We start from the raw sequence: 13,165 nt of genomic DNA, 5'->3' as shown, positions 1-13,165 counted from the left end.
AATTGTAAATTTTTTTGTTGCCATTTCTGGGAATGATTAGGGATGAGAATTATCTGTAGGATTGCATTATTCCCAGGATGCAGATTAGGAAAGTATGCATTCATTTCGCATACAAATCCAATCAGCTTTTATGAATTTAACTTAATGAATTTTATTTAATTTGACATTGGTTGTCCAAAGACTGATATTTTATGAAATAAGAACATGAGATTTGCAAGCGACATTTTTCGAAGATTTATTATGTAATAAGGCCCTATACAGAAAATTGTCATTTCACTGCACTAAGCACTCGAATTTTGTGTAATTGTTTGCATTGTATTCGTCGACGAGTGTGAAGGGTAGAGTAGATTGTGGACCTGAAAAACACAGTATCTAAGCCCTTTGTCGCGAGAAATTAATGCACTTTGTCAAGCAAGTGTCCACAAGCAATCTGATTAAACTGGAAGTATGGAGATTTAAAATCAAGAAAATTCTACTCAAAGTAAAAAAAATATAACATATGATTTCAAACATCAAAAGCTATCCTGAATCAGCATGTTTTGAAACAGCTGATTGAAGAGAATTTTATTTACACCGAATCCAGGAGCCTCGAGCACCGACAAGACTCAAGTTGCTGATAAAAAGTAACGAGGCTGAAATGAAACATGAACGCGCTAGTCTACCCAGCGAGTCCGCTGTGGGATAGACCGCACAAAGCAGTGAAAAATGAGAATAGATGATAAGACTCGACAGCTGCGCGATTCAGTAAATCGCAGCCGAATGAAAATAAAAGAAGCTGTAAGAAAATAAACAAGCAACTCTTCCTACACAGTCTTGCCTACTAATAAAAGCAAGATGTACATATAAATATAATGACATGTTGATTATATGATATGTAAATATTATGAAATATTAATGTATGAAATGTTAATCGAAAGGAAAACATGAACAATTCAATGCACTGTGATGCATTATGACAAAATACAAACTAACAATGTGACATGTTAATAGTACAATATTAAGATTTTTATTGTTAATAACCATATATTGTTATGCAATGTAAATAGAGAGTAATTGTGAATTGTAAGTTAAGCAATGTTAATTAATTGCTAATCTGATTTTTTGGTGTTTAATAAGTTAAGAATTTTATTTTCTTATTGATTAGAGTTAGGTAGTTAAATTTTTGGCACTCCATTACGCTAAAGCAAGAACACAAGTTTAATTGCCTGCAGACACTCGTATTTTCAAGAGTACAAGTACGCATATAGTAAATAAGTTTGTGACTAAAACCCAGACGCCTATAATTTAAGTCAGGTGAGAAGGTTACACCGAGTTAAGCTAGACACAGTACGGTTCGCAACAGTTGTGTACCTATCAGTGACAGGAACCGACGAGTCCTTCCTTGTGGGAAGTGGTGATCCCGCCGACACGAGCAGCGCCGCAGATGTCCCGACACCGCCTCGCACGTAGTCGTGAAGTAGGGCGGCAGATGCAGATGCAGTCCGCCGCTGCAGATGATCGCCGCAGAGCCAGGAGCCGTGATGTCTGGTACTGCGTCGTCGCCACACGCCAGGCCCCGCCGACGTGATGTGAACCAGGCCAGGATTGTTGATCGCTTTGAGGACAGGCGCCGTATGGACACCTCGTCCGCTGCCAACTAGGGGAGAGTCGCCGTCGAGGATGCTGTCATCACCGCAGGTGGACACCGATCCACTGCCATGACGTGACCTGTAGAACGTCATATTGTTGATTCACATGTACATCCACCCATTGCATCCCTGTGTGACGAATACTTACCGTAAGTAAGCCCTTCCACGTCCCTCACATCAGGAGCGGCTCAAGGAAGAAGACGCCTTCGGGAGATGCAGCTGCTACAGCGACGGAGATTTTTCGCGTGGGAAACCTTGGATCATCCCAGTGCAGGTCTGCTATCGATGACGACCCGAGGCAAAATGGTAAAAAAGTGCGCGAATTGAGGAGTGTAACGGACGAAAAGAGAATAAAAAAAAGTGCAGTCGCGCCAAAGTTGTTTTTTTGTGTTGTGTAGTGCGCGGGTCGCTAGGCGACGATGCTATTTTTAGCATCGTGCGACAGAGAAAGAAAGGTGCTAATCAAATTGTACTGTTTTAAAAGACAGCGGTATCAGCTCAATATGATTGCCAAGGGCGGCAATAATCTGTACCGTACTGCAACTGGGTAAATTTCCAGCCCAGATTAAGTTAATAATTTATTTTAATTTGTACTTCTTCGTCCTGTATATATTTTTATCATTTGAAAACTCTTTGGATTTGTTATTGTATATCTATGTAATTGAATCTTTATGACTGAAACGAACGTTTGAGAACTAGCAATTGCAAGGACCCCTATAGGAACAATTGAACTTGTAACGGTAAATTGCTAATTTGACACCTTGTTTATTAATGTAAAATTATATAACTAAATGTCTTTATTTTAAATGTAATGTAAGATTTGGTATTCCGCGCTATTTTGCACGCGGAATTTATGTATTTCATTTAAAAGATTTGTAACTATCATTATTTCTCGGCCAATCAGGAGCCGTATTTTAAATGTGGCACGCATTGTTAAACTACTTAAATTAAGAAGGTTTTAAAAAGGGAATGTAATGGCCTATCAATGAATGGACACGTATCTGACTTCGTCGTAAACTATCTTGAAGAATAGCTATTTAGAAACAGGTATCCGCACAAAAGGATGAAAGAAACGGATTTTTTAAGTGTCATTGTATATTAATAGGGTTTATCCAAAAGGATAAAGATTCTAGGAGTGCATAAATACGTGAGTAATATGTGACTGTGTTTGTTACTCCATCTCGTTAATACGAAGCACGTATAACACCCATAACGAATTTATTTTGTGGTGTGTTCTGCAGTGCCAACAAATATTAAAATTTTGAAAGCAATAATATTTTTCCTTTTGCTAAAAACCTGACATAATTCTTACTTTCATTAATAAATGATTAAAATACCATTGTGTTTTGTAATATTATAATATCTGTATCCATACACACAAGGCATATGTGCATATATATAAATCTATGTGTCAATACAAGACAGGTATAATAAATAGCAACAACAGTTAAGCTTGTAACTGCACATATTAATCTGGCGCCACAAGCATTGAGGTCTTTAGTAGTTGTACACTAAATATAATTACATTGAAATATAATTACATTACGATTCATACATACGGACTTCGTGTATGGTTTTGCCCTTGTTACCGTTTACAAACTATAATTTTCTTTTTAAATTTTAGCGTTGAAACTTTGTACATAAAGTAATGTGGAGGGGGCAAGATAAAATTATTTTTCTCTACCCTCCCTCCTCTCGTAGCAATTAGTTTCTGCCGATGATGTGGTGGACATGGTGGACATGGTGGACGTGGTGGACGTGGTGGACGTGGTGGACTTAGTGGACGTGGTGGACTTAGTGGATGTGGTGGACTTAGTGGATGTGGTGGACAAGGTGGACGTGGTGGACGCGGTGGCCGTGGTGGGCATGGTGGACGTGGTGGACATGGTGGACGTGGTGGACTTAGTGGATGTGGTGGACTTAGTGGATGTGGTGGACTTAGTGGATGTGGTGGACAAGGTGGACATGGTGGACGTGGTGGACGTGGTGGACGTGGTGGACTTAGTGGACGTGGTGGACTTAGTGGATGTGGTGGACTTAGTGGATGTGGTGGACTTAGTGGATGTGGTGGACTTAGTGGATGTGGTGGACTTAGTGGATGTGGTGGACAAGGTGGACATGGTGGACGCGGTGGACATGGTGGACATGGTGGACATGGTGGACATGGTGGACATGGTGGACATGGTGGACATGGTGGACATGGTGGACATGGTGGACGTGGACGTGGTGGACATGGTGGACATGGTGGACATGGTGGACATGGTGGACGTGGTGGACATGGTGGACGTGGTGGACATGGTGGACATGGTGGACATGGTGGACATGGTGGACATGGTGGACGTGGTGGACGTGGTAGACATGGTGGACATGGTGGACGTGGTGGACGTAGTGGACATGGTGGACATGGTGGACGTGGTGGACGTGGTGGACGTGGTGGACATGGTGGACATGGTGGACGTGGTGGACATGGTGGACATGGTGGACGTGGTGGACGTGGTGGACGTGGTGGACATGGTGGACATGGTGGACGTGGTGGACGTGGTGGACGTGGTGGACATGGTGGACATGGTGGACATGGTGGACATGGTGGACATGGTGGACATGGTGGACATGGTGGACGTGGTGGACGTGGTGGACGTGGTGGACGTGGTGGACATGGTGGACGTGGTGGACGTGGTGGACGTGGTGGACATGGTGGACATGGTGGACATGGTGGACATGGTGGACATGGTGGACGTGGACGTGGTGGACGTGGTGGACATGGTGGACATGGTGGACGTGGTGGACGTGGTGGACATGGTGGACATGGTGGACGTGGTGGACGTGGTGGACATGGTGGACGTGGTGGACGTGGTGGACATGGTGGACGTGGTGGACGTGGTGGACATGGTGGACATGGTGGACGTGCTGGACGTGGTGGACATGGTGGACATGGTGGACATGGTGGACGTGGTGGACATGGTGGACATGGTGGACATGGTGGATGTGGTGGACATGGTGGACATGGTGGACATGGTGGACATGGTGGACGTGCTGGACGTGGTGGACATGGTGGACATGGTGGACATGGTGGACATGGTGGACGTGGTGGACATGGTGGACATGGTGGACATGGTGGACGTGCTGGACGTGGTGGACATGGTGGACATGGTGAACATGGTGGACGTGTTAGACATGGTGGACATGGTGGACATGGTGGACATGGTGGACATGGTGGACATGGTGGACATGGTGGACGTGCTGGACGTGGTGGACATGGTGGACATGGTGGACATGGTGGACGTGCTGGACGTGGTGGACATGGTGGACATGGTGGACATGGTGGACGTGGTGGACATGGTGGACATGGTGGACATGGTGGACATGGTGGACGTGCTGGACGTGGTGGACGTGGTGGACATGGTGGACATGGTGAACATGGTGGACGTGTTAGACATGGTGGACATGGTGGACATGGTGGACATGGTGGACATGGTGGACATGGTGGACATGGTGGACGTGCTGGACGTGGTGGACATGGTGGACATGGTGGACATGGTGGACATGGTGGACATGGTGGACATGGTGGACATGGTGGACGTGCTGGACGTGGTGGACATGGTGGACGTGGTGGACATGGTGGACGTGGTGGACACGGTGGACGTGGTGGACAGGGACGATGTGTCCGGAGGCGATGACGTTGCAGCCCCGCCCCGGCGCGCCGGCCCCGGCTACGAGCTGTTCCCGGGCCTCGGCCACTACAAGCTGCACACGGCGCCGCTCGACTGGAAGCAGGCGCGCGCCAAGTGCGCCGAGGAAGGCGCGCACCTCGCCGTCGTCAACTCGGAGGCCGAGTCCGCCGTGCTGCGGCAGCTGCTGGCCCAGCACCCGCATGTGGCGGGCTCCGACAGCCAGAACTACGCCTACATCGGCTTCCACGACCGCTACGTCGAGGGCCAGTACGTCACGGTCCTCGGTGAGGCGCCGCTCGGCTGGAGGGTTCTAGTGGTGAAACCATGCAGGTCACAGCCCCAGTTCGGCATTGCTGCATCGCCTCGGGAGTGCTCGGGAAACTTTAGCTTCAACCGCCATGGTTTCCATTTTTAATGGCTTTGGCGTTAGAACCTAGCCACCATATATATTCCATCATCTTCAACATTGCAATTTTTATGTGTTGTAAAATTTTTAAATATCTCCGTATAGAATTTCACTTATTACATTACTCGTTAAAAAAAATTAAATTATTAAAATTGATTAAGAAATATTTAATTACCTATAAAAATTTTAAAGTTAAATATTTAAAAGAAAGCAATAATATAATTGATATTAGGAGTCCTGTATTTGATTTCTGCTAGATAAAAGAAAAAAAGTAGCTACTCACATTTCCTTCACTATGTCCAACATAGTAGGTAGCAGTCAATAGATCGATAGTCAACTGACGTAAATGTCGGAGAAACGATAGTCTGTCAAATGACTGTTGGTAAAATTACTAATTTAGATTAAATGATTTTCGCCAATATTACTTTCAGTCAAACGATTTTCAGTCTACTGCCATGGCCCCAATTGAGCCTCTACCACCTATACCAAAACCTAAATACACATACCTTCTCTCACCATTATAATGTCATATTTGTCACCATATTACTTTCCCTTGTCGTGTTATAGATTGTGCTAGCATCAGCAGTCATCGTTGTTTATCTAAATTACTCACTAGAGGGCGCTAAAATCAACTGCTACTGTCAGCCATATTTTACGCCATATTGTCGTCCATCTTGCTGAAAACTTTGCCAGCCATTTTGTCAACCATCTTGAGAGCCAATTTTTTTCAGCCATTTTATCGGCCATCTTGCCATCCATTTGTCAATATCTTGAAAATCTTTGAATGTTATTGAAATATTTCAGAAAATTTTCTAAATGTGTTTTAAATCACAGAAAACCTAAACGTCAAAGCATGAGATCACTTGATAGAGTACGGACCAGAACGCGGGCTGTCCACAGGCACGCCCCTGGAGGCGGCGGGGTTCGCGCGCTGGGCGGGCCCCACGCAGCCCGACAACGCCGGCGGCGGCGCGGGCAAGGTCGGCGAGGACTGCGGCTCGCTGCACCGCAACGGCGGCCTCAACGACATCACGTGCAGCCACAAGCTGCCCTTCTTCTGCGAGCAGGAGCTCTGGTAGCGACGACCCTTTCCCTTTCGTCTGGAGTCGACACGCCGGTGTTCCCTGGCAAAATGATGCGGTGTGAAAATATTTTTGATTGTACGTTCACCCAAGCAAAGAACATAACAGTGCTTTAAAGATGCCCTTTTGAAGATCCCACTCCTGGCCATCCTACCTCCCACGGTCAGCGCTTGGTCTGGGTCGCTCAGACCAGTTGCTTTTTATCACATATTATTACGAATTTAATACGCTTATTATCTTCATTATTCGCTCCCAGATCAAATTCACAATTGTGGTGTACTAGATGATAATATACTCTAATATATATACCTATACATATTTAAATTCTTAAATTCTATGGTTGCTTAAAAATAACTTAAAAGAATACTCAGCATCCGGGGGCGTAGTGTACCTGTCAATGTTTATTCCACTCAGTTATCGGCTTTCAAGCTCCATATTATTTACGTGGTTAATTTTTTCCTCTTAATACAGCTCTTTACTGGGTGATCTTTAATGTATCATCCATACATGAATCATTTTTTTTAAACTTCATCCCAGCTTTGTATGTCCTTTCATAGGTTTGTAAGCTCCTTAGAACCGCGGTTGTACGAAATTACATCGTCGTGCACACCAAAGAGATAAAAACGCTCCCTCGTGCTAGAACGAGGACGCAGAGGGTTCATGAGTTTGGTTTTGACCTAAGTAACAGTGTAGCAAAGTACAGAACGTAGTGTGCATGTAAGCGTTCGTGGAGAGGAATTAAGTATAAACAAAATTCCAACTACAGGTTAATAAAAAAAATGGTAATCGGGTAATCACTAGGTCTAACAAGCTCGCATTAAGAATCACTATTGTATGTACACGTTTCGACATTACGCTCATACAAATGATCAATTAAGCTATACGATCGTATATAAATAGATCGAATATCAAGAAGACAAAAAAAAAGAGCATCAATAAGTAGTATAGCCTATAATAGTTCCTCCTGCGCCAGGGTTCAGGGTGTGGTGCCTGGTGCCGGTCCGCCATCTTGGATTTTGACGTCCCGGCGGCCATCTTGGATGACCTTGACCATGAACTTTGACCTTGACATTTGACCTTCAAAATTTTCCAAAAATTTCCAAAATTTACCCAAAAATCACCAAAATTTCCATTTTTTTTGGAAAAAAAAAAAATCCTACCAAAAATACTCTAAAAAATTCCACAATTCGAAAATTAGGATTTCGAAAAACCTGAAATTAAATTTTCCTTAGAAAGAACACGTATTCCATATATAGGCTTAAGCATTCATGTCTACAACCTCCTTTAAGCATCTGACATAATCATGCATTATGACGTCACCGTTGCAATTTAAGTTACGTCTGCTATCTTGAAAATCTGTAATTTTTATGTTAGAAAATTGGGAAAACTTTAAAAAATCATAAAAAAATAAAAAATCGAATTGAATAATAAAAATCTAATAAAAAAATTATCAAAAAAATTAAAAGTACACTTACGCCATGGAGCTCAAAGTCCTCGGTTCGAACTCAGCGAGGCCAAAAAAAAAATTAAGTCAGGTCTTTCCTCCACGGAAGCCACCAGCAGACTGACCTCCCACCACTTATGTCCAGTCATCGTCATCTAGTACGACGTCATGTCCGCCATCTTGAAAATACATAATTCTAATGTTAGAAAACCAGGAAAAATTTTTAAAATTATAAAAAAATATTAATTAAATTTAATAAAATATTACTTAAAAACCACCGTTGTACATATCGTTACGGTCGCCATCTTGGATTATATAAATATTGCATGTTTCGTTACGCCCACCATCATGGTTGAGTATGATGTCATCGTTACACTTTTTTATGGCCGCCATATTGAATTCTATTAATGTTGCATGTTTCGTTACGGCCGCTATCTTGAAAATCCACAAATTTAATGCTAGAAATTCCGAAAAAATTCCAAAAAATATTTTAATAAATGCCTACATCAAATGTTTAGTTACTTAAACGATTTGATCCTCGGTTCGATTCCCGGTTTGAGTAAACCAGTAATTTATTAATATATAAAAAAAATTCTCAATAAAAAGTAATAGAAACATCTTACGACACACCCGACATTTTGAATTATGTCACCACTATATCAATTATCGTTTATAATGCCATCATGAAAATATATATTTATTATCCGATTTTAATGAAAAAAGTTCAAAATTCACCAAAAAATAACTTATTAATTTACTGATTGATTACAACGATTCCCGTCCTTGGTTCGAAACCGGTAAGAGCAAAAAATAAAAAAAACGACAGATCCTTCCTCCATGGAAGTCACCTGCAGACTGACCTCCCACCACCAATACCAAGGTATATATCGTCAGCTGGTAAGATGTTATGTCCGCCATCTTGTCTTCGTCGGCTGGAGGCTACAATCTTGTTTTCGTCTGCAAGAGCGTGCTGATGCCATGTTAGTGTAATTTCCTCTTCACCATACATTTGACCTCGACTGTTGGCATTGAACTTTGACCTTGAATTTGAACTTTGACCTTTCCCTTAAAATTTGACCTTGACCTTAAACTTTTACATTGAAATTGAAATTTGACATTGATATTGAACTTTGACTTTGACCCTGACGACCATTATGGATCCAACATTTTGTTTTCAGTACACGCTACCAGGAGCTACCACCTGCTAGAGGACATTGCCATTATCTGGTTTTCGTCTGCTGGAGGACACCATCTTGTGTGTGTACTCGTCTTTAGAGTGCAATACCATCATGCTAGTTTTATTTTAACCCGCTAGAGTGCAGTAATAATTAATTATTACTGAGGTGCCCGCCGTATTGAAATTCAGGCGCCATCTGGGAATCGTTTAATTATTTAACTAGAGATTCGGGAAAAAAAAAATCAAAAATTCATCAAAAATTCACTCATTAAAGTAATGATTTATTCGAAACGGTTCGGTCCATGGACGATATAAAATTAATATAATATAACATCTATTTAGCATAATAGTGACAGGTTCGAGAAATAAAACACAGCATTTTTTTTACAAACGTAATATTTATTACTTAATTTCTATTCTACTATAGGATCACCCTGCGAAGGTAAGCAATTTTATAAACATTTCGGTCTGCTTAGGCGTGTAATGGCTAATTCTTAACTCCAATCGGTTTATACTAGACAGAGACCAGCCAGAACCTATAATGACATAGTCCTCCTCTTCTGGACACCATGTTTAACAGTTGGCTTCACGTCGTCAGAGCTGTAAATTATTGCAGCCGATGTCTTGAATGCACACTTCTTCACTTTGTCATCGAACGGATACGGCTTTCCATATATACAGTCCAACCACAATTTATAATTTAAAGGAACGTTTCTTGCTACGTCATGAGTAAGCTGATTTATAATATTCTGCCTGATACCGCTAAGGAAAATAAAAATGTCTTTGGCTCCAAATGCTCAATAGGCTCCAAATGCTCAATAGGCTCCAAATGCTAAATCAGCTCCAAATGCTCCAAATGCTCCAACAGCTCCGAAGCTCCAACAGCTCCAAAGCTCCAAAGTTCCAACAGCTATAAAGCTCCAAAGCTCCAACAGCTCCAAAGCTCCAAAAGCTCCAAAGCCCCAACAGCTCCAAAGCTCCAACAGCTCCAAAGCTCCAACAGATCTGAAGCTCCAACAGCTCGAACGCTCCAAAGCTCCAACAGCTCCTATGTTCCAATAGTCATTGACTCCATCAGTCTATGACTCCAACATTCTTTTGGCTTCAAAGCTCCGATAGCTCCAAAGCCCCAACAGCTCTAAAGCTCCAAAGCTCCAAAGCTCCAACATCTCCAACATTTCTAACGCTCCAAAGCTCCATCAGCTCCAAAGCTCCAACAGCTCCAAAGCTCCAAAGCCCTAAAATACCATTAGTCATTGGCTCCATTAGTCTATGACTCCAACAGTCTTTTGGCTCCAAAGCTACAATTGCTACAAGAGATCCAAAGTTCTAATTGTTCCAAGTGCTCCAATTTCTCGAAGTGCTCCATCTACACCATCTACTCCAACTGATTTAAAATTCTTTTTTTTTATCGAACTTGTCATGATTACTTGCAGGACTTTATTAGTATACATTTGGTCTGTCAATGTTAACGATTTTTACACCTTTAAGTTATAAGTTTTATTTGGAAATCAGATTTCGAGAAATGATAAAATACATTCGAAAAAAAATTTTTTTCTTCAAGTTTATACACATACATTTAAATTCCCTTATATTTTGAGTATGAAGGATATTTCTTTGATGCTCAAATAGTTTCCTGCACAAAGCGATCCATGTAGAAGTCGTAGCCTGCCAACCAATATGTTAGGATCTTCCCATGAGGTATAATCAACCTCTTCTGCTACGTTCATCTTCCTTGCATGTTTACAATAAATATTATGATCTCTGGTGTCTTCCGTTTTAACACCAACCACAATGTTACTTTCATCATCGAGCCAGTGATCATCACAAGCTTGATCAGGATAATTTATTTTATTACGACGTTTCCATCGTTTTGGTCTCAGGCCACTATCACAGTCTTCGATATTGCCTGCTTTAGGTGCTTCAGCACAGTACTCAATCATGTCAGCCTTAGATATGTAAGCACAGTCCTCGATCGTGTTAGCCTCAGATGTGTCACCACAGTCTTCAATCATGTCAGCTTGAGATGATTCATCACAGACTTCATCCTTGACAGCTTCAGGTTATTCTCCGTCGTTCACATTTTCATAGAGAGGACTGGTGTATATATCTTTTCATTTCTAGTGAGGTTGCTACTTTCTTCGTTTGTTTTAAATTTTAAAATATTATCGTGATCTAGAGCAGTATTTTTAGCATTAGGGGTAAATATTTACTTGGGCGGTATTTCCGAAAAAAAATGTTAAAAATCCGAAAATACCTTTATTTTATGCTCTTCAACTTCCTCTTTTCATTAAAAGCGGCGGAGATTAGAAATTCCAAATACTTTAGGAGATATCGAATTTTTAAATTTCTTCATATGTAGTTGAGCGGTATTTGCGAAAAAAACCTTTAAAAATCCGAAAATACCTTTATTATATGCTCTTCAACTTCCTCTTTCCATAAAAAGCGGCGGAGATTAGAAATTCCAAATACTTTAGGAGATATCGAATTTTTAAATTTCAGCACAAAACCAGCGCATTCCTGTGGCGTGCGTGCACCATTGTTTCTTGTTTACGTTTTACGTACGAGTATCTATTTTTTTTTTATTGGATAATGATGTCACGTGATTGTTCGTGATAGGCCAGAATTCAAATGAACTAATACGTGATTATTTAGTTCAATTATTGTTTAAAACGGTGTTTAATTACCGCCTCCAACTTAGGTGAGTTTTTAACGTTTCTAATTTTAAAGTCTTATTTGTTATTTTGATATTGTTGCGCAAGTAATAAGTAACAAAAAAATTTACGTGAGTTGATACTGTACATCCTTTGTTACGGGTTTGTTAGGTAAGGTCAGTTACATTATAAATAATTTAAAACTAAAGAATAATTAAAATTAATTCACATTATTTTTAATATCACCTTAGTTTGAAAGTATTTATAATGTAACTGACCTGACCTAATCGACCATTTTAGTTTACTGTTCACCCTCTGTCCGGGTTTGTTTGGTCAGGTCAGTTACATTATAAATATTTTAAAACTAAACAGCCATTAAAATTAATTCACAAAATAATTTTTAATGTCGGCTTAGTTTGAAAGTATTAATAATGTAACTGACCTGACCTAATCAACCATTTTATTAATTACGCATTCACGATTCACGTATTCACGAACACACGGCTAAATAACAAAAATGGCGCCGCTCAAATGGTTCCACAGGTCTTGTATTGCAAAATTAAAAAATTCGATATCTCCTAAAGTATTTGGAATTTCTTATCTCCGCCGCTTTTAATGAAAAGAGGAAGTTGAAGAGCATATGATAAAGGTATTTTCGGATTTTTAACATTTTTTTTTTTGCAAATACCGCTCAACTACATATGATGAAATTTAAAAATTCGATATCTCCTAAAGTATTTGGAATTTCTTACCTGCGCCACTTTTAATGAAAAGAGGAAGTTGAAGAGCATAAAATAAAGGTATTTTCGGATTTTTAACATTTTTATTCGGAAATACCGCCCAAGTAAATATTTACCGCATTAGGTTTTTACATTCTTCGTAAACATTATTGTCCTCTAATATTTCGCCTTCGTTCCTCTTCCGCGATGTTGTAGCCCAGTCTTCGTTATCTTTATTCACCTTAGTTGTACAGATCTTGCAATGTCTATTCAAGAAATATCTTCTACCAAAGGATTTCTGACACTGACTGCAACTAAATGGTTTTTGACAAGGACCCAACATACATTCAACTCTCTCATGTCGTTTAGCATTTTTTCTCAAGG

The 13,165-nt window shown here is 40.9% G+C and overlaps 2 protein-coding genes across 2 annotated transcripts in view; one reads left to right on the top strand and one right to left on the bottom strand.

Moving 5' to 3' along the window:
• LOC134546273 (hemolymph lipopolysaccharide-binding protein-like) overlaps positions 1–11,673 on the top strand; it is a 35,026-nt gene extending 23,353 nt beyond the window's left edge. Inside the window, exons 4-5 of the mRNA XM_063388981.1 lie at positions 5,314–5,583; positions 6,606–11,673. Of these exons, the coding sequence (XP_063245051.1) occupies positions 5,314–5,583; positions 6,606–6,784 (449 nt within the window). The 3' untranslated portion in view covers positions 6,785–11,673. The remainder of the gene's footprint in view (positions 1–5,313; positions 5,584–6,605) is intronic.
• Positions 3,862–5,181, bottom strand: LOC134529595 (basic proline-rich protein-like; the record flags this gene model as incomplete). The annotated part of the gene is made up of 2 exons (XM_063363861.1): positions 3,862–4,751; positions 4,911–5,181. Coding segments are annotated over 2 exons (1,161 nt in total), but the record flags the coding sequence as incomplete, so codon positions are not given.
• Positions 11,674–13,165: the final 1,492 nt, after the last annotated feature.

The sequence above is a fragment of the Bacillus rossius genome, chromosome 1 (assembly GCF_032445375.1).
Source record: "Bacillus rossius redtenbacheri isolate Brsri chromosome 1, Brsri_v3, whole genome shotgun sequence".
In the NCBI taxonomy this organism is placed as follows: domain Eukaryota; kingdom Metazoa; phylum Arthropoda; class Insecta; order Phasmatodea; family Bacillidae; genus Bacillus; species Bacillus rossius.
This window is presented reverse-complemented; position numbering and strand designations above follow the sequence as displayed.